This window comes from Myxocyprinus asiaticus, chromosome 16 (assembly GCF_019703515.2).
Source record: "Myxocyprinus asiaticus isolate MX2 ecotype Aquarium Trade chromosome 16, UBuf_Myxa_2, whole genome shotgun sequence".
Taxonomy (NCBI): Eukaryota; Metazoa; Chordata; class Actinopteri; order Cypriniformes; family Catostomidae; genus Myxocyprinus; species Myxocyprinus asiaticus.
Window position 1 is genome coordinate 37,981,391 of NC_059359.1, and position 27,217 is coordinate 38,008,607.

Below are 27,217 nucleotides of genomic sequence, written 5' to 3' on the forward strand. Positions count from 1 at the left end.
TGCAAAAATAAAGCACTTACTTCTGTTTCACACATGACAATAAAAGACTGAGCACAAACTGGTCCTGAAGAAATTATTTAATCAATCACAATAATGACAATTGTGCATGTGTACAATTTTATTTTTACTTCGTGCTTGTGCATTGTGGGATTTAAATGTATCCAAGTGGCTCGAGTATTTTGACGATGTTCACCAAAATTCATTCAGATCCATTTAATGATTCAGTGACCATTTCTGGTGATGCCAGAAGGTGGTGACAAATGAGTGTCTTGTGTGAAATGAGTTAGTCACTGAATGAACGACCAAAATAAAATGTTAATCCTTTTAAATTTGTATGTCTATAGATCAACAAAGAGACTTTAGTAGAGGTTTTAAGCATTATAAGAACAAAGCAAATCTAGACAACAATAATAGTTTTATAAGAATTATAATGAGTTTCAATAACGTCAATACGTTTTCATGTATAAAAAAGTGTGTCTGCATATCTATTCACTTCAATAAAATGCCTACGTGTTCTAAGAACACAGCAGATCCATATTTTTTCTTACAGTTTGTCAACTGCACACCAACATAAAGGCAAAAAACAGGAGTTGATATTAAAAATAGCTTTACATATTTAACACAGATCTTGTAATCTGCTTAGATTGTCAAAAACAACTGATCAAACTATTACCTCACAAACATAATGTAAAAAGCATAACTTAACGAAGACTCAGGTGCTGATATAAACTCCACTTACAATGTGTGCTTAAAAGAAGGATTGTCCTTTGTTTTTTTCTGCGGTGCATTTCACGTAATGCTGCCAATCAAGAACAATATACAGATAAATAACTCTCATCTGTGTGTTCCTCATCTCTAGATTATTCATTTAGATCAACATGAATGCCGATAGAAAACATGGATAAATGAGCATTGTTGAAAGCAACTTTTGATTAGACTGTCTGATTGACGGCCTGTTACGTAAGGGTTGTTTCGGCTCATAAAACTCTCCTGAGACTGGCTGGTTGGTCGCTCAATCAGCCCAAAGTAACAAAACGCAAAGAATACTGGATACAAATCCACCATTTGGACTCGTTATGGGTTTAGCTTGGAAAAGTGCGGGGGACCAGATTACCCTTTTAAAGAGTAGCAGCTGCTACACCCTTGATATGAACATGCATAAATTGTCAGAAGCTACAGTTTGACCGATCCTAAAACTTTGAGAGAAATGAAGAGTAGAGCGAGGAAAACTGTGGATTATTAAAAAGATTTCTTGAATATCAATTCCATTTGATTCAGTCAATGCTTCATTTTAGTGACTTTTATGAAATAAGCTTCATTTTAGAGACTTTTGTTTTTTCATTTCCTTATGTAGGCTATATGTTGTATCGTAGAATCATACTATATGTATAGGCTGTATGTCGTTTATATATTTGATTATTTATGATGTAACATTTAAGACTGTATTTCCTTTGAATGCTCACTGGTTAGGTTTAAACAAAGGCATATACATTTAACAAAATAATTTGGTATAAATAATTTACAAATTAAGTTGTCATAGAATCTTTGTTGCTTTTGGTGAAAAATGTACAGATTTATACGTGCTTTAGTTATAACGTGGCAGACTTTTGCCCATATTAATCACATAAACAGAGCCATCAAACACTTTTGAGATTAAAAAGGTAAGAAAAACCCAAACTCAGACCATTATCTATATTACAATCATGATTAATTCCCAACAGTTTTCAGTGGGTAGATGCGCATGATTCAAACTGAGCACTCTTTTGTCATTTGTCCCTATTGTGTCATGATACAGCGCCACCTATTGATAGTGTTAATGTTCTGCATTTAAAACAGTTTCACAGAAAAGAAAACTCAAAATCCACACATTTTGCTTGAATTCAATTCAGTCATTGTTAGTGTAGATTGTACCTTGAAAGTAGTACCCTTTTTACCATCTGATAACATCATTATACATGGTACCGCCACAGTTTGTAAAGGCAGATTTAGCTTTAGCTTGCTGAAATACAAGACCATCACACAAGACTACCAACAATTATTTTTACATGTTATTCCTGTTCTGTCCTGAATAAAGGACTTTTGGCCTTGTGGCCAAAATCGTAATGAAATAAGAAAATTCCAAAAGCAAAAAATGTTTTCATTGAGACCAAAAAGAAAAATAAATAAATAAATAAAGGTAAATGTATTCTTCATAAAGTATATAAACACACAATATAAAGGAATGTGCTATAGGAATATACAATAGGTACAGAATATATATATATATATATATATATATATATATATATATATATATATATATATATATATATATATATATAAGAAACATAACAGCCAACAATAGTGAGTATCTTCAAAGATACAGTAAGATAAGAAAAATAAAAAAAGACCAAAAAAAATTTGAGAAAAAAAAAAAAAACATTTATGAGATGTCAAAAACAGATAAGCATCGTTGACAGTTTCGTGAAAACTGAAACAGCGTTGTGACGAGACACGTAGTTACGTCATTCGTACATGTGCTACGATCGACCAATTGCAGCTTCGGATCTACGTTGGCGTTTTCCCATTGGCCGAACTGCTACAAAGAGAACGTTAAATAAAGGCGTGGCCCGTTGTTTACGCATCCAATCGTGTGTTTTATGCAAATATCGTTTAAAATTTTCCCGGGAAATCTGAGTTTCGCGGGAGGGCACTTCGCGCGTAAACTGCATCCCCTCATTCATTGTCCGCTTCCTGGAGCCATTTTTCAGTTTGGCGGCAGAGCGATTCGGGTCTTTCTCAAAATCCAAAGCATCTAACCTTCATCAGCTACTAATATAAAACAAAGCACAGCCAGATGGGCAGCTGAGACTTTAATCTCATATTCGCCGTCAATATTTGTAAAACAAACCCGGCGGATTATCAGAAAAACGAGTTTAAACTGAAGGAAGTACAAAGGACACCAGAGTCCACAACGATGAGAAGAGGGATCCCATCAGCCCCGGAGAAAGTCATAATCGCAGGGGTTGGTGGCTCTTCGCTGGACAGAAACATAGTTTTAACAGCACTGTCCGATCGCTTCACCTCTAATCTGTCCACTGCCACATATATACAGATTATAACCCCGCCGCCGTGCGTTACACAGACTTCCAATGTCTGTCTGTCCGACCCTTCAACAGCCAGTTTATACACGACTCCAAACGGAACACATGGAACAGGACAGCGACCCACTTTAGGACGACCACCGGTAATGTCATCTACACAATGTGTTAAAAAGATGCTTAAACCGCAGATAGCGAGGCGTCGAGCTGCTTCCGTACACTAGCTTAGCTAAAGCAGCTTGCTAGTGAGCAAAATGACAACAGATCTAGTCTGAGATCACTACTTCAGTGTGCTCGAGGGGGTTTTCTAATGCGTAGTTGGTCAGTGGGCTTTTCTTATTGCATCTTATAAATTGCACGTTATGCATTATAGTCAGTTGTTTACAGTTGACCATATTTGGGGGTCGTGCTGCAGCAGGTCTGAGTTTGACTTTATTTGGCTGTCAAGTGTAGGTGAGCTCACATCGAAAACATATAAATGTCATGATTATATTGTCGTATCAAGATGGCATGTTGCCTAGAGGCCTTGTGCTCGTGTGTTTGGAGTGGATGATGGGGGAAGGGTTGCTGAGTTTGTTTTCTCCTGAGGCAGTTGAACCTAATCGCCTTAAAATCGATCTCCCACCCAACCATTAGGCTATATATGTTAGATTTACATGTATGCATTTAGCAGATGCTTTTATCCAAGTGAGGAATAAACGATCAAATAAGTGCTGCAGTACAAAGTTGACCAAAAAGTTGAAGCTTTTGTATAGGTGCATTTGCAAACAGTAAGATTTTCCCCAAGGCTTTGATTCCAAAAGGAGACATGGCAAATGCCTTTTATTTATTTTTTTTAAATCCAGCACTATAATACTCCAATGCAAGCACAAACGGTATATAATAGCCATTCCCAAAGTTCTATTTCAGTGGGAAGCAAGGAAAGTGCCTTATTTACAATCAATCAAGCACCATATTTACATGTGCATGTACCCTAATTTTCTTAAAATTCCAATAGGGGTTAGATCAAGTTGAAATATGAATGTCCCCCAATATGAACAAAAGCAAATGCTGTGTGGACTGCTGGTTGAGGTTGGTAGCTTTACATATATTAGGTCCTTCCTCTTTTTTGTGGTGAGAGTGATTGCCTAAATGCTCAAATGGGCTAAAAGACCAGCTGCATTGATTTTCTTTTCATGAAAGCAGTAAAAACTGTTGGTAAAGTTAAACTGGTTTGACTTCAACTGCCTTCTTTATTGTTTGCTCTGGCTGAAATGTCTGTACAATGTCTATACAACACCACATGAATAGGGTGAACTGGCTTTTCTGTGACAGCCACTGATAACCCTTTGCATTAAACGTGGTCCCTAATATCTCTCATTTTAACAGGGCTTTATTTCTTATCGCATTTGAAGTTGTCTTCCAAACTCTCAAATACATGTAGAACAACGCAAAGGGCATTTTCTAGTTCATTCTTTGCCATTAATGTCATTTCCCATGTGTGTTTGTCTACTTCAGTACATGCATCTTTAGTAATGCATTATTTAAAACAATAGATGCATCCATTGAACAAATATCATTTAAACAATTGACTGTTCAAAAGGGACTTTTAAACCTTTTTCTGTGTGCTTCATTTAGGACAACACATGCTTTGTAGCACAAAATGGCTGTTCAGCCCTCTGACACAACACTGACATCAAGATAAAGGAGGTGGAATGTGGGCAGGCATGTGTATGACTGGTGTTTAAATTAGGATAGATGTCTTAAGTTCTTATGGGCAGATCTTGTGAGATATGTCCACAATAAATCAAAAGAGGAAGTTGAGTCTCGTTCACACTCTGTACGTGCACATTTGTGCATAAAACCTGTTTGAACATTATCAGACTAAAATCATGATTCATCCAATAAGTTTGCACTTAAATTGATTCTAAATTTACGATTGTATTCGGAACCAACTGAACCTAATAACATGGAGTGTGTTAAGATAAAAAGGTTTAAAGGAATATTCCGGGTTCAATACAAATTGAGCTCAATACTCGCCTGTATTTGTGGTATAATTTTGAATACCCAAAATTAATTTCAACATCCCTCCTTTTCTTAAAGCTTAAATCTGGGTTACAGTGAGGCACTTATAGTGGAAGTGAATGGGTGGAAAGCTTCTCATTTCTGCCTTTAACCCCACCAAAAATTGGCCCCTTGTGCCTCACTGTAACCTCCATTTTTGGTTTTCTTGCTTTAAAGCTGCACTACGGTACTTTGGACTCTCAAGCGACATCTGTGGTTAACCTAAAATTGCCAACAACTTGCGGAGGAACATTTTATGCTAGGATGAATTTCATGGTTTGAAGTTACCTGGACATTGCCTTTTTTCTTTTGATTATTTTTTTCCCAATTCCCAATGTGCTCTAAAGTCCTCATGACGGTGTAGTGACTCGCCTCAATCCGGGTGGCGGAGGACGAATCTCAGCTGCCTCCGCGTCTGAGACCGTCAACCCACGCGTCTTATCACGTGGCTTGAGTACATTATCGCGGAGATATAGCGCGTGTGGAGGCTTCACGCCATCCACTGCGGCATCCACGCACAACTCACCACGTGCCCCACCGAGAGTGGACCACGAGGAGGTTACCCCATGTGACTCTACCCTCCCTAGCAACCGGGTCAATTTGGTTGCTTAGGAGACCTGGCTGGAGTCATTCAGCACGCTTCTCAAATTAATTGAGACGCAACTTCTTAGAGCGTTTTTGCGTGATAATCGCTTTCTGTGCTTAAAAGTAAATAATAGTCATCACAATAAAACCTGCACTGTCGATCACTGTTGGATGTTAAATCCTCTGCTGTGAGTAATACTTCTGTATTTGTGGGGTGTTATGGAGAGATTAAAGACTTTTGCTGATTCTGTCGGACACTACTTGATTAAATAGTTGCAGTTAAAAAGGTTTAGACTGCTTGAAGTCATGATTAACTAGATGTATACCCCCAATATATCTCACAGTTCTGCACTTTTGAATGTGTAGCGAGAATTGGCCCCCAAGCTCTCTGTTTATTGAATAACTCCTTTATTCTGCATTCAGGATGAGCAATAGAGATTTGTGCCATTCCTTGTATGCACTTCTTTCTTCGGTAGTTTTGTGCAATATGGTGTTATAGTTATTTAGCCCATTTATTTGTTGAACATCTGTTAGTTACCATGTTGAAGTGCTGCACTTAGCGTCTGTAAATCCCTCTGAAATGCGCCTGATCGGGGTCATGTGACCATAACGGAGCCTAATTATACATTATCCTTAACACAGACTAGCCGTTCAAATGACCGACCAACTAGTCGATTATGCAAATTGGTTGTTTTGCACATCCCTACTTGAAACTGCAGCAATGTTATAAAATACATTTTACTGTAACTTTACTGGAAAATGGAGCCTATTAAACATCACGATTGGTAAACTCAATATCCTCCTGAGTAATGTGCGATTCATTAAAGCATTGACAACCAATAGCCTTTAAGCTTCAACCTTAACAGATAACATATTCAAATATTATAGCAAGTAAATAACTTCACCAAACAGGTAGCAGTTACCGAGTAACAGAGACTGATGTCCTGCTGCTGCTGTCTTTAACTGAGACCAAATGAACAGCCATGGCAACACATATGCAAACGTGACCCAGTAGCCGGTCCTTTCTTTTCTGAGCTTACGGACATGACATTAACACGCAAGGACAAATAACGTATGCCTGCGATTTAATTGAATAAAAATCAATATTGAAGGCTTACTGTCATGAAGTGGGATAAGTCAAGGACTGGGTTTTGAACACAGATTTTTTTTATGTATTCGCTCAATTAACTTTTGTTAATTGTAACCTAAAAAAATCGTATGTATTGCAGCTTTAAAGAAAAGGAGGAATGAGTCTAAATATTTGTGGTAATCAACATTATGCCACAAATGTTGTTGACTGATCTTAACTTTTTGAATCCCGAATATTCCTTTTAATACCTAAGTGACCCTACAAGAAGTCTTATTTCAAATGAACAAATTATGTGTGTTATAGCTCGATTTGGGATATGTTCTGCATAAATGATAGCCGATTGCACGTAGTATACTAGTCCTATATAAAAGCAATTTGAGTTTCACCTAGTTTTAAAAATGGGTCACTTGAATTTTCTGTCCCACATTGTTAGGTGGCCTTAACTACTGTGTACTTAACCATTTGATACAATGTACTTATTGTGTAAATACATGTTATTGCATTGCAATTACATTTAAAGTACTTGCATTTAATTACATTTGTAGTTACACTGTTAACTTTACTCCTAACATAACCCTTACCCCAAAACCTAACTCTAACCTCTAATCCTAACCCTATCCTTACTCCTAAACCTAACCATACCTTAACCTCAGTAGCGATAACTGGGAATTTTACAGGACAACATGTTACACAGTATTGCATGTATTTAATGTTAGTACTTAGTAGTTAAGGCCACCTAATATAAAGTGTGACTGAATTTTCTTTATTCTTTTTTAAATTTGGCTTTATTGTAGGACTTGAATGAATGATTTACCATGGAGGATGTTGCTAAAAAAGGGTAAAAATGGCAGCACTTTTACAACAAAAGTGACCATCAGGAGGTTTATCCAAGTTTTGAAGTCTCATGGTTTAGATCCTTCGATATTTCTATTCTGCTGTAATAATGATGATAAATGATTTATTTGATATGTTTCTGATTCTACTTGCCAGCATGTCTGCACTACATTTTACCATTTTTGACCACACCATAAATGGCATTTAATAAACACATGATTACGACAACATTTATCGAAGCCTTATACAAATATTTGCCTGTATCGGACATATTCCAGTTCTGACAATTGTTCTAAATGATGGACTTTCTTCTCACCAGGCAAAAAGGCGGTTGGCGCTAGATGACACTGATCACCTTTACATGACTGAAGGAGCCAAAACCCCCAAGACACAAAATGGAACTCCACTTGGTATTCTAAAAGGAAATAAAAGTAAGAAATAAAGTCACTTTTTGACAACTCACCTTCTATTTGTTTACTTCTGATATGAAATATTTCACGTATCATGTATAGTCATTATTGCAAAAAGAACCGTGATTAGAGTTTTAAAACCAAGATTCTAATTTTGGGACCTTGTATCATCCTGGTTTTATTGGCAATATTCTGCTTATTACATGGCTACTTAAGAAATAAATGGATGTGAAATATTAAAGACCTTTAACTAGCACTGCTATGCAGCACATCGGTTATTTGGGGCAGCAGTAAATTATACAATTTTGCGTTCGTCATGCAAAATATTTCTCCACAGAATGCCATGATTGACCAACCAGCATCAAGTATTCCAGACAGTCATGGAATATGACAATCCTATTATGAAATATGGAACATGTCTAAGGCTATCTTTTTATCGTTTCTCCATTCGTAGCTCCGAAGTCTCCAGCAGAGAAGACGCGGTACGACACCTCCTTGGGCCTCCTGACGAAGAAGTTTGTGGAGCTTTTGGCCCAGTCGTCTGACGGCGTGGTGGACCTGAATCAGGCCTCTGAGATCCTCAAAGTCCAGAAGAGGCGTCTTTACGACATCACCAATGTTCTTGAGGGCGTCCACCTCATTAAAAAGAAATCTAAAAACAACATTCAGTGGATGTATGTACCATTTTACTGTGTTTGCTTCCCAATCTTGATACCTCTCAAATAATTCTCATGGCATGCAGAATATTTGTGCATTTACTAGATGCTTTGTGGAAACAAAATCACGTTTTTACATAATACTGAGGTGCTTTGTTCACTTTTCAATAGCGTTTGGCATTACGCTACAGTCACAGCACACAGGAAGTTGTCTTTGAGGTAGTTGTGTACAACATAGCTGACCTGTGCAGAGGTGTCTATGAGTGTGTACTCTAATGGTGGTAAAACACTGGCAGTGGTTTGTTTATTCCATTCGTGTAGCTGATAAGGTTTGAATGCTTAGGAAGTGTGTCTTTGTAGCTTCTATAACAAACCATTTAGAACATATAGGCTAGTGGTGGAGTATAGAACATTCTATTAAGAACATGGCTGATAATTTTTTCCTTCTTTCCCTCAGGGGCTGTAGTCTGTCTGACGTGGGGGGTGTTTTGACTCAGAGACAGACCCTGAGCAGTGAAATAACACAACTTGTCCAGGAAGAGCGCAGACTTGATGAGTTAATACAAAGCTGCACTCAGGAAGTCAAGCGGATGACAGAGTCATCGCAAAATCAAAAATATCCTTGCGCTGTTTAGAAACATTGGTTGTGCAGTATTGTCTATTTTGGTGTGGCTGCTGCTGTGAGTGCAAGATCTATGGAACAAACTTTGACCCTTCCTTAACAGCCTTCACATTTGCATATGTGACATATCAAGACTTGCGTCACGACCACGGCCTGAGGGATCAGACAGTGATTGTGGTCAAAGCACCGTCAGAAACAAAACTAGAGGTGCCAGATCCCCAAGAGGTGAGCAATTAGAAGCTACAAGTGCTTTAGAAGTTGTTCTGCTACTCCCTTTGTAACAGCAGATTCTCAAGGCATGTGTGTTACAAAAATACAATGTCTGATTTAATAGTACATTCTAATCAAGGTATGGCGCTTAAAGGAAAACGACAATTTTGAATTATTAAATCATGATTTAATTTCTCTGGATTTACTATTTATGGGTATGTTTTTGAGTAAAATTAACATTTGTTATATTCTATAAAGTACTGACAACATTTCTCCCCAATTCCAAATAAAAATATTGTCACCCAAAATGAAAATTTGCTGATAATTTACTCACCCTCAAGTCATCCAAGATGTATTTGAGTTTCTTTCTTCATCAAAACAGAATTTAAGATTTTTAGGATTTCATTTCAGGCCTCCTCCTTTAAACAATACAAGTGAATGTACTCCATTTTTTGACGGTCCAAAAAGCATATTTAGGGTGCATCAAAATAATCCACACGACTTTTTTAGAAACAAAACAATACTTATACACTTAACTACAAATGTTCGCTTCTGTACATCTCTGTGACGTGCTCAAAAGAGAGGGATGATGTAAGCTTGTTGATAAGATCACGCGTCACGTGGAGGAGTCAGGAAGCGCATCATTGTTTACAAGAGAAACTTGTGCCGTTCACAAAACAATTTCAAAACAATATAAAATTATTTAAAAAAAAAATCATTTCCAAATATTAATAAAAAAAACATTACTGCAGTAAATAACCATCCTTTATTTTGGAGCAATGTCGTTGTGTTATCTACTTGTGCTTTTTCTTTAGCAGAAATATATAAGCTACATGACTGTCAGGAATTCAAGCCAAACAAGTTGTAATTAGTGAAACCAAGTGCGAGAGCATTTATTGAGATTCACAGGATTTACAGTGTTTACACAGTGAGATCAATGGTACAGGTGATATCACACAGAAGAGAAGCTTCACAAACTGAAGAAGAGGTAACAGGTGAAAAAGCAGGGTAAGCACTAAACAGATATCGATGAAGATCGAAAGCAAATACATACAGGTAAATAAACACTGCGTGAGAGCAGCATGGTCAAACTAGAGTCCTTTGTGTGAGACTTGACAGTGAAGTGGTGTGAAGGTGAGTTATTTATGCAGGCAGTGATAAGCGAGTGAATTGAGTGCAGGTGCGGTGAATTAGAAATCAGGTGATGAGGAGCGGAGCACTGAGGGAGTTGCAGATGCAGACAATGACAACGTTTTCACACATACCTGAGTTCGCTGGAAAAACTGCACGGGCACAGCCGATGAATTCAGATATCAACCCTTTGTTTCTTTCGATGGTCTGAAATCATCAGGAGTAAAATGTTCACTGCACACCCTCCAATATTTGAGAGAATGTAGGGGTGTACTGATATCCAGGTTCAGCGTGATAAGCCACAGCTTCGATCGCTCATGATCATGTATAGGCAATCTATGAAAAGTTTATATTTTTCCCAGCATGCATTTTCTTTGGGGTTTTGAAGGTTGAAGCATTCAGGATACACATGCCAAATGACCATTTTGAACAATACACTTCTACAAATACAAATCTACAGCAAAGACAATTAAACTTTGGTGTAGCGCCCTTTCTCTTGTAAACAATGACACGCTTCCTGCCTCCTCCTCCACGTGATGCGTGACATTACCAACGAGCTTACATCATCCCTCTCATGAGCGTGCGTCACAGAGATGTACGGAAGCAAACATTTGTAGTTAAAAAGTATAGAAGTATTATTTTGTTTCTAAAAATAATCAATCGTTAAGGTTCAGAAGAACTTTATTTGTCGATTGGAGCCATGTGGATTATTTTGATGCACCCTAAATATGCATTTTGGACCGTCAAAAAATGGAGTACATTCACTTGTATTGTTTAGAGGAGGAGGCCTGAAATGAAATCCTAAAAATCTTAAATTCTGTTTTGATGAAGAAAGAAACTCAAATACATCTTGGATGGCCTGAGGGTGAGTAAATTATCAGCAAATTTTCATTTTGGGTGAACTTTTCTTTTAAGAACATTTATTTGCAGAAAATGATGCAGTTTTCAGACCTCGAATAATGCCAAGAAAACAAGCTCATATTAATTATTAAACAACACAGTACTAATGTTTTAATATAGGAAGAGTTCAGAAATCAATATTTGGTGGAATAACCCTGATTTTCAATCACAGATTTCATGCATCTTGGCATGCTCTCTACCACTCTTTCACATGGCTGTTGGGTGACTTTATGCCACTCCTGGCACAAAAATTCAAGCAAAAATTCATGATTTTTGTTTGATGGCTTGTGGCCATCCATCTTCCTCTTGATCACATTCCAGAGGTTTTCAGTGGGGTTCAGGTCTGGAGACTGGGCTGGCTTGGAGCATTGTCCTGCTGGAAAAAACAATCCTCAGAGTTGGGGAACATTGTCAGAGCAGAAGGAAGCAAGTTTTCTTCCAGGATAACCTTGTACGTGGCTTATGTGTACCTTATGCATCCTTCACATAGACGAATCTGCCCGATGCCAGCCTTGCAGAAGCACCCCCAGATCATCACCGATCCTCCACCTGGTTGTCTGAAGGTTAGATGGAGACCTGGAGAGGCCTTCAAGCCACAGTGTCTTGCACCCACTCTTAAGTTTGGTGGAGGATCAGTGATGATCTGGGGGTGTTTCAGCAAGGCTGGAATCAGACAGATTTGTCTTTGTGAAGGATGCATGAATCAAGCCACGTACAAGGTTATCCAAGGCTGGGAGGCTGTTTTGTATGACAACACTAAACGCAGTGCTCAGATATCCCCGCCTACTGTTCAAGCCGCTCTACATCAGTGGTGTCAAACACACGGAAAAGTCCAATACGTGCCACTCGACATACAAATTTGCGCTTTTCATGGGAAAATAATTTTAAGGATATAAAAAAAAAAAAAAAACATGATTTTTGATGTTAGGGTAAATACTCTGATTACACAGCATGCAATGAATTTAGATCTAAATATCAGTAGTTTTTTGCTAAACCTTTTTATTTGGTTATGTGGTCATTCACTGTGCAATGTTGCTTCATTCTGTACAGGGTCTACAGATGCACCTGACCAGCACAAATGGTCCTATAGATGTCTTCCTGTGTCCAGATGAGAACACGACTGACAGTCCTGTGAAAAACGGCAGTTGTGGTGTCAAGGGCAGCTCCTCACCTTTCATGAAAGTATTAGATGGTCAGTGTCCTGTAAAGATACGTTTTGTCCGTTTTAGGTTATATCAGCTTCCATTTTAGACATCAGCAATGATCCTGAGTTAATTGGTAAATGTTTTCTTTACAATGAATAATTTCCCCACTTAGCCCTACAAAGTGCTTTTGATTCTGTAGCCACCACAGGTAAGAATAAGGGTAGGCGATGTACTGTTTGAAAAGATAAATGGGTTAGAAATTGACTGACCCTCTAAAGTGAGTTAAATAATATTTGAATTAACAGTGCATTTGTATCTAGTAATTATTATAGTCACCACAAACATCTTTCAGTATGCCAAGGCTGCATTCAAAATATTAAATTGGGAAAAGAAATTAGTGTTGGAGGTTTGATGAAGAATCGAAGCAATCTAGGGCTGTAACTCGCTATTATTTTGATAATTGATTAATCTTTAAAAATACATTTAGTGGAGGCCTGGGTAGCTCAGTGGTAAAATACGCTGACTACCACCCCTGGAGTTCGCTAGTTCGAATCCCAGGGCGTGCTGAGCGACTCCAGCCAGGTCTCCTAAGCAACCAAATTGGCCCGGTTGCTAAGGAGGGTAGATTCACATGGGGTAACCTCCTCGTGTTCGCTTTAATGTGGTTTGTTCTCGGTGGGGTGCATGGTGAATTGAGCGTGGTTGCCGCGGTGGATGGCGTGAAGCCTCCACACGCGCTATGTCTCCGTGGCAACGCGCTCAACAAGCCACGTGATAAGATGCGCGGGTTGACTGTCTCAGACGCGGAGGCAACTGGGATTCGTCCTCCGCCACCCGGACTGAGGCGAATCACTATGTGACCACGAGGACTTAGAGCGCATTGGGAATTGGGCATTCCAAATTGGGAGAAAAAGGGGGAAAAATACCAAAAAATAAATAAATAAATAAATTTAGTAAAAAACATTATGCTAGTCATTTAAAAAGGTTTAAAATATAAATGTTAAAATATAATATACTGTATATAATGTTTACATTTGGATATGTTATTTTTGATCATCTAAACATCTGGAACTTTTTGAAATTTGACATGTTTTTTCTTCAGGGTGGTGTGGAATCCAATTTAACTAAAGTTATAATATTCTGATTGTACCCATGAGTAGACTACTTTACGGAGTTGGGACTGTGCTTCTAGTAAGAAATGTTCCCTACTCCATAACAGATAATGTTTTCTTTTTATCAGACTCTTAGTTTAGTTCAAAACAGAGCAGGGTTCGCATGAAAAATTGGTAATTTGAAAGCTGTCATGCGGACCAGGGAGCGCACCGCAGTACCGGACCCAAGACTACCTGTAGGAGGTGGTCTGAGTTCGGTTGCAATGGAACTGTAGCTCGATTCGTGTAAATGTGAAAGCGACTCAGGTGCGCACTCGTTCAGGAAGTAAAGTAACCTGCGCATGTGTTTTAGCCAATGACGACATCATTAGTTTCGTCTAATAAATATAGGGTATAATAGGAGATGACAGTGGCGATAACTTCACCTTGGACACGAGCGTGAGTAAGCGTGCAGTGTAAACAAAGATGCAAACGAATTCCTTGCAATCAGCTGTCTCTTCAAAAAAATGCCGCTTTCGAGCAGCAGCAAGCCGCCTTACCCCTGGACATCTGATGAGTTACGCCATGAAGCGCGCCTAAACGCAATTGTCGTTCACTCTGCTGTGCATAATGGCACCAAAAAAACAAAGTATTATGAGTCGCGTTGTGTTCTCCATGCGTGTTTGTGATGATGTAAGATGAACGCAAATGGACTGTGGTTCTATAGAATCAAGTGAGTGTGAAACCAGACCAGACCAACGCTGCGGGGGGCACCGGGAACAATCGCACTCTGAATCGGACAGCAGCAAACGTGCCCAGTGTGAAAGCCCCCTTAGGGTGCTTTCACACTGGCACTTTTGGTGCACATCCGGGTCCAAATGACATCAAAGTTCGGTTTGTTTGGATGATGTGTACGCTGTTTTCCGAATTCTGGTATGCACCCTCGAACCGCACCCTGGTCCACTTGAAGAGGTGGTCTGGGGTACGGTTCATGTGAACTCTGGTATGGTTCGCTACTGATATGAACACAATCGTACCAAAGTGTGTGTATATAGAGTAAAATTTCAACACTTTTGATTAAATATTTTAATCAACTTACAGCACTAGTGATAATATAGAATAAATAACCAGGTAAGACAATGGATGACTCATTAATGGGGTTTGGTCAATGTAGTCTTTAATTAAAAAAAACGAATTATAGTATTGGTATTTGTTATGAAAAATAATAGACTAAACACATTAAGAAACTATACCATGGTTGTATTTGGATTACTAATAGATATTAAATCAGAATTATTACTTGAGTTGTCGATTAAAAACGTAGAATATCTAACATGACTTTTCGCAGATATTGCTCATCTCTAGTAGGAGTGCATGTTTTTTGTTGAAGTCTTGTGCAAGCCTCTCGTATAATCTTTTCCCTGTCTTTCTCCATCTCCAGATACTAGTTCCAGTCGTTCTGGTCCAGCTGTGACTGTTACCAGCCTGTCTCCCATCACGTCCCCATTCACCAGTCTCCTTCAGCAAACAGAAGATCAGATCCCCTGCAGTGAAGGACCCTTAATCAGTCTGGGTTCCCCTCCATTCAGTGACGATTACCTGATGAGCCTAGAGGAAGAGGAGGGAATCACAGACCTCTTCGATGACCTGGACAGGCTTCCAAATCTAGATGACCTCTTGTGCAATTGAGGTCATTCCTACCCCTATTCCTCGACCTTTAGTTTTCAGGCATGACCTGATCAAGCATCTGCAACACTTATGGAATCCATGTTTGTTAACAGCCTTAAAGATGGAGTTCTTGAATCAGGTTTTCTCATCCGCTCAAGTATAGATCTGCCTTACAGAGCCAGGCATGGAAAAAAACCTTCTCTCCAGCTGTAATCATTATTGTTCTCCATTCATGGAATTTATGGAATACTGTCACCGTCATGTGATGTTTGGGGAATGCGATATCACTTCCAAATGTGATGGTGTTCTTCGTGTTTAAGGTAAATGGGACAGAAATATTTTATATTTTGAGTCTTCGAATGGAAAGGTTCATTTTGTGGTCCCATTGGTTCCTGTAGAGGATTGACGTTGGTTGCTTCAAGTTGAAACGTCAGCTCAACCTACTATATTACATAAACACATTCACACTAACTGTAAGCCAATTCACCCCCAGAAGTGGCACATGGGTGAATCTCTCAAAGATATCAATGTCATATTTCACCCCAAAATCAAAAGAGAAAAATACAACATTTAATTTAACATAAAAAGGAAAGTTATTTTAAGGACCATTAAGATTTTTTCATTGAAACTTTGTCAATCGAGCACATTTTCCCCTAAAATTCTCAGTCTAATAAAATAAACCATCCTGTTACAATTAGGGTAGTTTAAATGCCCTTAATTGTCAAAAATCCCATAAACTTGGCTTTAAAATGACTCTGGACATTTCTAGACAGTTTTTGTGAGATTTACCCAATGAGGGCCACTGTTGGCTTCTATCATTGTGATCAGTTGTCTTGATCATTGATGAGTTAAAAACTAAGCTCCAGTCTCATCTTAATGCCTATAGACCAGATGTATGGGTAAGAAGGGAATCAGACTGGCTTTGAACTGATTACACTGTTGTAAGAGAAATTAAGTCCAGACAACTTTAGTTGTTTCTTAGATGTCCAGTTGCTGTGCTCTGATCCCAAACTTAAAAGTACCTGCAGAATTTTGTCTGCTTGCAAGTGGATATTTTTATCCACACCTAAACCATTGTTTAATTTCAACAATGAGAGTCTTGATTAGATTGAGTTTTATTTTGTTTTTCTTTGCTCAGTCTGCTTTTAAATGCAAGGCAGTTGCCCTTGATATAAGGAATATTCCGAGTTCAATGCAAGTTTAGCTCAATCGACAGCATTTGTGGTATATCTTTAAAAAAAAATTTTTTTTTAAATAATCTGGGTTACAATGAGGCACTTACAATGGAAGTGAAATGGGGCCAATTTTTAACTATTAAAATACTCTGTTTCAAAAGTATAGCCACAAGATGAGAACTATGCTTGTTAACATGATTTTAGTGTGATAAAATCGCTTGCTAACCTTTTCTGTGTAAAGTTAGACAATTTTACAACTTCGTTGCAATCAGTGTAATTTGATAAGGCACAAGGTACTATATTCTACCTCTGAACGTATATTTATGGTATCTAATATACAATGCTATTGCATTTTTAAATGTATTTTATTCATTTACATCCCCCATATCCAAGTCCCTCTGCACCACCTAGCTGCCACATAAAACTATGAACCCCTACTGGAGTCCGTGATATTTTTGGATACACTGTAGGTGAGCTTTTTCTTTAACAAATACTCTGTTCTTGTTTCTGGTCTAAATAATTTTGGGGGACAATCATTAGAAATTGGTTGCTTGTTAAAATCATGCTTTTTTGTATTTGGGCAGCTAGTGTGTGGCTTGCAGAATTCAGTACTTGCACCAACCGTATTTATTTCCCCGCTGTAGGATAATTCAATTGATATACTTGCATAATTGAAGTTAAATACTTGAAAAATGAAAGAGACAGAATCTAAGTATTTAGCTTTAGTCTTGCGCTAATGCAGTAGTAGAACTTGCCTCGAGAGGAATAGGAACCCTAACTCTCAAACTAAGATACTAGCATGATGAGTGAAGATGAGTTTGATGTGATTATAACAGGGAAAATCATCCGATAAATTGACATTTCACATCTGGTAAACAAGAAAAGTGACATTTGTCAAATCAAATGCAATGACTTGTTCCCTGTTTTAGTATTTTGTAATAGTGGTATCAGTCTACATATTAAGTTGAATGGCTGGTTTACAAATATTGGGCTTTTGTAATTGACCAGAGCTGGCTGTGGTAGATAAATCAGACTTAATAGGGATGATAAATCAGACTTATATATTAGCCTTTAAGTTAATGGCACATTACAGCATATATATTTATACAGTATATTTGATATTCTGCAGTGGTACAATGTTTTAGTTTTTTTGTAACAAGATACATTGATGTTTCTGTTAGGTTATATTGCTGTGGTCATCCATATGTCATGTACAGTGCAGCTGTGCAAAGGCAGAACAGTCCAACTACACACAAAATTGGATTTGGAAACTGATTTGGTAATGTTGAGTGAAGGTTAAGACCAAAAGGAAGAAACCAAAGCTTTCTCAATGTTTTCTCAAATTATTTCTTTTATATATCGATTTAACCTGTGAGCGTAAAGGTTGTTAGCTCTCAGTATTGCACAAACTCGAATTGGAAAAAAAAAAATAGAATTGTAAATATCCACAAATGATGGTGCAGCTCTTCAGTATTTATTTAACAAGTGAATTTAACCGGAATTTTACCTATTTAATTAACTAACATTTAAACTGTACTACATCAATATTTTTGATAGCCAGTGCAGTTTCTTTACATGTTTGTCATGCTTGATATTTTCTCTTATTGCGTGTATTTTTCTCATGTTTTCTGACATAGTGGGAATGGATGAGACAAATGTGTATAACTTGGCTACATGTAATGAACACAATTCTATTCATAGTGTATTTTCTTTTGATATACTAGCATGAAAGCAACTGTGATGTGAAAATGTGTAAAATAGTAGGATTGCATTTCTAAAGTGTATTTGATAAGATTTAAGCTTTGTATATGCAAGTTTCTTGACTGCTTTGCTATTAATTGTACATATATATTTGAACAGGAGCTTTTTGTGGGAAGCCAGTTGAGGGTATTTTGTCCCTTATGCTGATAGTTTGAAAATTCTCAACATGATGAAATTAAAGCAATATCACATGTGATAATACAAATCCAAATAGTGTTTTTGTCATTATTTGATGCTTGCAGATCTCACTCAACCTAAAGCAGCCTTTCTGTATTGAAACACTAATTACCTTTGGGTCATCATAAAGTAGCTCTGAATCATGCATTAAGGTTACTAATACTACCATAATGATGAAAAATGTATTAACAATGGGTTGCGTAAAAAACAGGTCAACTGTCCTGGTGCAAATTGAAGTTAATGTCTGTGCACTGTTCTTTCATTTCGGTCCAAGTCAAAGAGGCATTGAGGGACACATGCTTGAATATGCTGAATCAAACGTTTAATTAAAAGATGACCACCTAATTGTTGTAGTTCAAACAGTATTAAAAACAAGGGCGTCTACATACTTCCATTGATCATGGTATACATATTGGGGGGGTTGTACTTACTAATATTGCATAGGTCCCCCTCGTGCCACCAAAACAGCTCTGACCAGTCGAGGCATGAACTCCACCAAACTTCTGAAGTTGTCCTATGGTATTTGGCACCAAGACGTTGGCAGCAAATCCTTTGAGTCCTGTAAGTTGCGAGGTGGGTCCTCCATGGATTGGACTTGTTGGTCCAGCACATCCCATAAATGCTCAATTGGATTGAGATCTGGGGAATTTGGAGGCGAAGTCAACACCTTGAACTCTTGTCATGTTCCTCAAACCATACCTGAACAATTTTGAGAGGAGGTGAAATCTTTCCGTGGCAGCTCCTGCCTCTGCCACAGGAGTGCTGTAAAGTTAGTTTTATATTTGGCATTCGCGGCAATACCCATTAAACTCGCCATTACATCTCTCACATTTCAAGCCAATCAAACTTGGAAATGCATTGATAGGTTTTCTTTGTCTAGCACAAATCTGAATTTTAATATCAATTTTATTAGCCCTATAAATCAATTAAACAATTTAACCATTTGACATTGACATCACAAATATGAAATATTAAAAAATATCCCTTTAATGACACAAGGCTCTGTTTGTGGAATTTACAATCTATATGTTTGATAAATATAGTGGTGTAAATGTTTGTAATATTATAATTCCATTATACTCAATGACCGTTTGAACTAGAGACCTCAGAATATTAGCCTTTATATAGCACAAAGCTTGTTTTTGGGAGAAAATGTTCAGTACTTTTAATAGATTCAATTATCCCCATAAATCTTTTAAACTCAATGACCGTTTGACCTAGAGACATAAAACCAACTGCAAAACACTCCGAATATTCTTCTTTATATAGCACAAGGCTTGTTTTTGTGAGTACATGTTCAGTACTGTTTATACAGATTTGGTTTTGTATTGAACAAGAAGTTCTTGCCCCTATTTTTCCATTGCAAAGCCTTTCTATTGAACTAATCGGAGAAGTTAAGTTACACCCCGTTATCTCGCATTTGTACTTGAGAGTTTAATTCAGACATTTATTTAAATGTTGCCTCGAGCATATGGCTGGACCCAAATTTATGTATTAATAAGTCCTCTCTCTGCTGGTCAGAGTGGATTGTGAGGGAGGTTAATACACTCGGTGACCTATATGAGAGTGGAGTGTTGAGATCCTTTGGAAATTTGGTTCAGCATTTTGGGATTCCCAGACCTCAGTTCTTTAGGTATTTACAGCTGCGCCACCTCCTCTGTACTATTTTTGGGAGTAGCATACACCCCCTAAAGCGGCAGATACTCTGGGAATGGTGATTACTGTTGGAAAAGGTGAGGCATCAGTGTATTACTCCCTGCTAATTCAGAGTCTGGGGGACGGAGCTTTAACTTCTTTCAAGAGATTATGGGAGAAAGATTTAAACTTGGTACTGGAGGAGGGAGTATGGGCAAGGATTCTAAAAAACGTCAAGTCTGCATCTAGAGATGGGTGTGCCTTATGCAATTCAAGATTTTACATCGATTCTATTGGACCCCCTCTAGATTGTATAGGCTTGGTCTTGGGGATGCACCCACCTGCTGACGATGCCAATCAGAAGATGGAGACACAATCCATGTTTTTTGGTGGTGTGTTAAGATCCAAGAATTGTGGTTGAAGGTTCAGAGATTTGTGTGTGATGTATTGGGCACTCAAATTTCATTTTGCCTCAGACTCTGTATTTTGGACGATGGGGCGGTCATCAATGTAGGGGATAAACCCATAAAAAATTGGGTCCTAACCAGTGTTATGATTGGCAGACAAAATGTTTTAAGGGGATGGAAGTTGGCTAGAGCACCCTCATTTCAAGAATGGTGCAGGGAGATGGGGAAGGTGCGTCATTTAGAAGGCTGTGAAATTGGGATTCGTTTGATGGGAAATGGGGCAGCTATTTAGAGTTTTGGGAGGGCTCTCGGGGAGGGGCAGTGGAGAGAGAAGTTTGGTTTTAAATGTGTGTGATTACTATATTTTTTTAATTTATTTTTTGTGTGTATCTATAATCATGTGTGACCACAGGGATGTTGTTGAGGGTCAGGGTGGGATTGGGGATTGGGAGGGGTAATAGTGGGGGTTAAATGTTGATTCTGTATATATTTGTTTTGCTTTTCTTTGTTATCTACAGGTGCATCTCAATAAATTAGAATGTCGTGGAAAAGTTCATTTATTTCAGTAATTCAACTCAAATTGTGAAACTCGTGTATTAAATAAATTCAATGCACACAGACTGAAGTAGTTTAAGTCTTTGGTTCTTTTAATTGTGATGATTTTGGCTCACATTTAACAAAAACCCACCAATTCACTATCTCAAAAAATTAGAATACATCATAAGACCAATAAAAAAAACATTTTTAGTGAATTGTTGGCCTTCTGGAAAGTATGTTCATTTACTGTATATGTACTCAATACTTGGTAGGGGCTCCTTTTGCTTTAATTACTGCCTCAATTCGGCGTGGCATGGAGGTGATCGGTTTGTGGCACTGCTGAGGTGGTATGGAAGCCCAGGTTTCTTTGACAGTGGCCTTCAGCTCATCTGCATTTTTTGGTCTCTTGTTTCTCATTTTCCTCTTGACAATACCCCATAGATTCTCTATGGGGTTCAGGTCTGGTGAGTTTGCTGGCCAGTCAAGCACACCAACACCATGGTCATTTAACCAACTTTTGGTGCTTTTGGCAGTGTGGGCAGGTGCCAAATCCTGCTGGAAAATGAAATCAGCATCTTTAAATAGCTGGTCAGCAGAAGGAAGCCTGAAGTGCTCCAAAATGTCTTGGTAAACGGGTGCAGTGACTTTGGTTTTCAAAAAACACAATGGACCAACACCAGCAGATGACATTGCATCCCAAATCATCACAGACTGTGGAAACTTAACACTGGACTTCAAGCAGCTTGGGCTATGAGCTTCTCCACCCTTCCTCCAGACTCTAGGACCTTGGTTTCCAAATGAAATACAAAACTTGCTCTCATCTGAAAAGAGGACTTTGGACCACTGGGCAACAGTCCAGTTCTTCTTCTCCTTAGCCCAGGTAAGACGCCTCTGACGTTGTCTGTGGACCAGGAGTGGCTTAACAAGAGAAATACGACAACTGTAGCCAAATTCCTTGACATGTCTGTGTGTGGTGGCTCTTGATGCCTTGACCCCAGCCTCAGTCCATTCCTTGTGAAGTTTACCCAAATTCTTGAATCGATTTTGCTTGACAATCATAAGGCTGCGGTTCTCTCGGTTGGTTGTGCATCTTTTTCTTCCACACTTTTTCCTTCCACTCAACTTTCTGTTAACATGCTTGGATACAGCACTCTGTGAACAGCCAGCTTCTTTGGCAATGAATGTTTGTGGCTTACCCTCCTTGTGAAGGGTGTCAATGATTGTCTTCTGGACAACTGTCAGATCAGCAGTCTTCCCCATGATTGTGTAGCCTAGTGAACCAAACTGAGAGACCATTTTGAAGGCTCAGGAAACCTTTGCAGGTGTTTTGAGTTGATTAGCTGATTGGCATGTCACCATATTCAAATTTTTTGAGATAGTGAATTGGTGGGTTTTTGTTAAATGTGAGCCAAAATCATCACAATTAAAAGAACCAAAGACTTAAACTACTTCAGTCTGTGTGCATTGAATTTATTTAATACACGAGTTTCACAATTTGAGTTGAATTACTGAAATAAATGAACTTTTCCACGACATTCTAATTTATTGAGATGCACCTGTATATGAATCAATAAAAAATGTTAAAAAGAAAAAAAGAAGGCTTGGAGAAAGAATATCCAGCTTGTAACTGGAACACTTCATCTTGGAGACTACATCTGCTAACTGTGCGACGAAACTGGTTCAAAGTGAATCAGGGAGCTGGACGGGGAAGGAATTAGTGGTTGATCAAATTGTGAAGGTACAATCGCACCTTTAATCTGCTCAATTTTGTGAGTAAAGAAGTTTAAAAATGTTTCACAGGTCTCTTGGGTGGCGTCCAGAAAAGCATTTCTAGTTGGGTTTAAAACAGAATCAATTGTTCTGAACAATAGTTTTGGTTGATTTGCATTATCAGAGATTAATGTAGAGAAAAACTTAGCTTTTGCTTCCTTTACAGCTCTCTGATAGTTAGTTAAACACTCCTTTAAAATGTCATAAGAGACCTGAAGCTTGTCTCTTTTCCAATTGCGATCAGCTTTTCTGCACTCTTGTCTGAGAGCGTGGGTGACGTCAGTTAGCCAAGGCTGTGAAACACACTTAACTCTCCTTGGCTTAAGCGGAGCGACATTATCAAGTGTAAAAGTAAAACATTTATTAAAAGCTTCAACCAATGAGAGTGGGGTGACACCATGCGAGAAGCAGACGTGTGAGCGACTGGCTCTGCGCACTTTTCTAGTTTTTTAAAAATTATTTTAATGTTTAATCCAGTGAGATTCGATACACCCAGTTAAATATTTGCCCTTTGAGGTAAACATGGCAAAGAAGACAAAATCCTCAGACTCTGGAGACATTAAAAGACACTTACATGCTCTAGCTGAAACCTCTGGCGGCCCTGCGAGCCGGGGAGTTGATTTGGAAGGCTCGTCGGGAGAAGAAATTCAGCATCAACTGTCCAACATCTCGGTGATGCTGACGAAGGTTGTTGCTGACTTGGAGGATCTCGCTGTAATACGTCGATCGATTACTGTGATGGAAACTAAATTCTCTGAGTTGGTCACAAGAGTGGCAGAAATTGAAAGACGGATCGATTATCTGGAGTCATCGGAAAGGGAATTATCCACTAATCCGCCCGCGTCCAAAACAGACTTGGTATACATTTTGGAAAAATTGGAAGATCTCGAAAATAGGAATTGAAGGAATGATATACGGATTGTTAGAATTCCTGAGCATGAAGAGGGCAGAGATATGGTGAAATTCCTGGACGAGCTCTTCCCGAATCTGCTCGACATAACAGGCCATAAGCTGGAAATCGAGCGAGCTCACAGAGTCCCGGCTCGCAGATCTGCTGAGGGAGACAGACCCCGATCAATTCTGGCCAAATTTCTGAGATCATCCAATAAAGATCTCGTGTTGCACCAGGCGAGGAGCAAAGGAAAGCTTTCTTGGAAGAATCACAATATTTTCTTGTTCCCGGACTTTGCAAATTCAATGAGAGAAACGCGATCGGTTCAAGGAATGTAATAAACCCTTACATCAATGGAAGATCTCTTTTGCACTGATGTTTCCGGCCAGACTGAGAATAGAAATGAAAGATGGTCGCAGGGTATTTACGTGTCCCAAGCAAGCACTGTCTTTTATAAAAACAATGGGTGAGTGAGCCATTTGGGGTTTTCATGTAGCTCCAGAGTGGATAAACTCGCTGTACTTACTCTGGCTGTCTGAGGAAGATGGGTGCCATTTTTGTTCCTTTTTGCACTGGCTCCGTCTAGCGGCTGGAGTTTGTTTTGTGGAATGACTCCTTCAAGAATCTTTTGCATGGACAGATGATCGCTTTTACACTGAAGTTCCCGGCCAGATTGAGAATGGATCCTAAGAATGACTGCAAAATATCTTCATGCCTACACAAAGGATGTCTTTATAAAGTTGGACTGAGTAAGTCATTGTTTTTTTGGTATTTTTTTATGCAGCCTCTGAGTGAATTTGACTCACTCAATACACACTTGACCATTCGAGAAACCGGGGCGCCTGTTTTGTTTTTTGTTTTTTTTGTGCTAGCAGTTAAGAGATTGTTTTGTGGAATAACACTCCTTCGGGACAGTTGTGGATGAATCTGTTCGTTCTTTGTGCTTATGCCTCCTGTTGGCTGGAGTTTGTTTTTGTGGAATATTTTTAAGGGACATTAGAATGATTACGTCATCTGCCGAACTCATAACAACTGGCTCACTGAACAATTGTTTGTCTGTCCGAGGAAACTGAACGGCTTTATATCAGCTGGAATTTGTTTTGTGGAGGAACACACCTTCGAGTCAGTTCTGTGAATGAATCTACATGTTCTTTGTGTTTATTCTGCCTATTGGCTGGGGTCTGTTTTACAAAGTATTCTCTGTTATGTAATTTTGCCTCACAAAATTTGTGCAGAAGCACCAGACTTGAATAATCCGACGGCAAAGTTGTATAATAACATAAGTGTGCAACGCTGTCTTCAGGCCAGTCCCTCGCACCCGTGGGGGCGGCCACCTTCACGGCTCTGCTTATGACCTCAGATCAGACGAGACAACCCGCTGAATTTAAGCATATAACTAAGCGGAGGAAAATAAACTAACTAACCAGGATGAGTTTAGAGGGATGGACGCCGGTTGGTACTATCGTGTGCGGGGTTAATGCGCACGTTTTTCTTTTTTCTGTTTGTTTTGTTCAGGGGGAAGTTCGGGGTTTGATTGTTGCAATAATGTTGGAATGTGGTCTGTATAATCTTGTTTTTGACACAATTTATTTTTTCTATTATATCAAAATGTCAAATGTTAGTATGAGTGGATTGTCTCTTTCCACATGGAGTGTGAATGGGTTGGGGCACCCCATAAAAAGAAGGAAGGTTATTTCTTTTCTTAAGCGTAAGAAATATGATATAGTGTTTCTTCAAGAAACACATCTTTCCCAGCAGGAAGCTGAAAAATGTGGGAAGATATGGGGTGAACATGTTTTCTTTAGTGCGGGCTCAAGTAAGAGCAGGGGGGTCATTATAATGATAAATAAACATCTACAATTCAAATTTCTCAAACAGATCAAAGATAAATCAGGAAGATAAATTATTGTTTTAGCAGAAATTCAGGGGCAAAGGTTGATTTTGGCTAATATTTACGCACCTAAAGCTGATGATCAGGGCTTTTTTATAGATCTTGAAGGGATGTTGCAAGCCGCTGGCACCCCTCATGATGTAATATTGGGAGGAGATTTTAATCTATTGGTAGTCCTTGATCATAGTGAAGCAAAAGTGTGTAAGCCCCCTAGAGCAACATTGATGCTTCACAGGATGTGTAAAAATCTTGGTCTTGCAGATATTTGGCAACTTTTGAACTCATCTGGTAGAGACTATACATTTTTTTCATCAGTCCATAAGATTTATTCTAGAATAGATTTTTTTTTTATTTATCTAAGTCCCTCATTTCATCTGTTATTGATTGCTCAATTGGAAACATCTTAGTCTCAGATCATGCACTGGTGTGTTTAGAGGTGTTGCCACATACGGAGAAAAAGAAATCATATAGTTGGCGCTTTAATGTATCTCTTTTGCAAAATCCTGATTTCCAACAAATGTTAAAGACTGAAATCAGTGTTTGTATGGAGACCAGCCGATCCTCAGTATCCTCTGTGGGCGTGGCTTGGGAGGCACTTAAGGCGGTTCTTAGGGGTCAGATCATACAGTATGCCTCATTCATCAAAAAATCCAAAGCACGAGAACTCGTGGAGTTGGAAGGAAATATTAAAAGTGCAGAGCTGAAGCGTAGAATGTCGTCGGTCCCCTTGAGGAGGTACTGTCAGGGCTCTGCCCTTAGTTTTGGGTTTTTTTCCCCTTTGTGGCAGAACCCTGACATGTACGTGTTCTATGTCTGTTTTATGTCTTGTGTCTGGATTCAGCCACTTCGGTTGGTTTGATTTATTTACTTTGTGGCTGAATCCAGGCACTTGTGTTTTGTCTGGTCCTGTGTGAATGCATTTGGGTTTGTGTTTTCTCATTCACTGTGCATTCTTGTCTGTCTTCAGTGATAACCCCGCCCTCTCATTTGCCTTGTTATCTGTCTGATTATTAGTTGATTTTTTTCACTTGCCCTCCTTGTAATCTCCTTTTTTTCTTCCCTATTTAACCCATTGTATTTTTTGTCTTGTGCCAGTTCGTTGGCTAGGATGTTTCCCGGCTAGGTGTCTGTCAGTCGGTTCCTGTCCTGTCCTGTTCGTCTTATTCCAGCCCTGCTCCAGTCCAGCCTGTCATCTGGCTTGTCGCCCTGGACTGTGTTTTTCCCCTTCGGGGCCGTTTTTGTTTGTTTTTGTTATATTTTTTGTATTAATAAAAGCCCATATCACTACTCTGCGTTTGAATCCTGCCATTTCCTCCACAAAACCTAACAGTTACAGTACAGAACAAAATGCCACTAAATCAGGACATGATAAATAAGCAAACACTGGATTCATATTAAATCTAAAATGAATAATACGAATGAATATGAGTCAAAGTTTCGCTTGTAATGCTTGTTATGCATTAAATGAGTACGAGTCAAATTTTTGCTTGTAATGCTTGTTATGCAA

The 27,217-nt window shown here is 38.7% G+C and overlaps 1 protein-coding gene across 1 annotated transcript; it reads left to right on the top strand.

Annotated features, from left to right (window-relative positions):
• Nucleotides 1-2,350: 2,350 nt before the first annotated feature.
• On the top strand, nucleotides 2,351-18,600 carry LOC127454400 (transcription factor E2F3-like). The gene is made up of 7 exons (XM_051721587.1): nucleotides 2,351-3,226; nucleotides 7,952-8,063; nucleotides 8,497-8,716; nucleotides 9,156-9,314; nucleotides 9,431-9,545; nucleotides 12,612-12,753; nucleotides 15,239-18,600. The coding sequence occupies exons 1-7, from the start codon at nucleotides 2,957-2,959 to the stop codon at nucleotides 15,484-15,486; spliced, it is 1,266 nt and encodes a 421-aa protein (XP_051577547.1). The 5' UTR covers nucleotides 2,351-2,956; the 3' UTR covers nucleotides 15,487-18,600.
• Nucleotides 18,601-27,217: the final 8,617 nt, after the last annotated feature.

Excerpts from the sequence above, each read along its gene's own strand:
- LOC127454400 (XM_051721587.1), top strand. The coding sequence starts at position 2,957 with ATGAGAAGAGGGATCCCATCAGCCCCGGAGAAAGTCATAATCGCAGGG. Across the intron at positions 9,315-9,430 it reads GAGTCATCGCAAAATCAAAA|ATTTGCATATGTGACATATC; the intron begins ATATCCTTGCGC and ends AACAGCCTTCAC. Across the intron at positions 9,546-12,611 it reads AGGTGCCAGATCCCCAAGAG|GGTCTACAGATGCACCTGAC; the intron begins GTGAGCAATTAG and ends CATTCTGTACAG.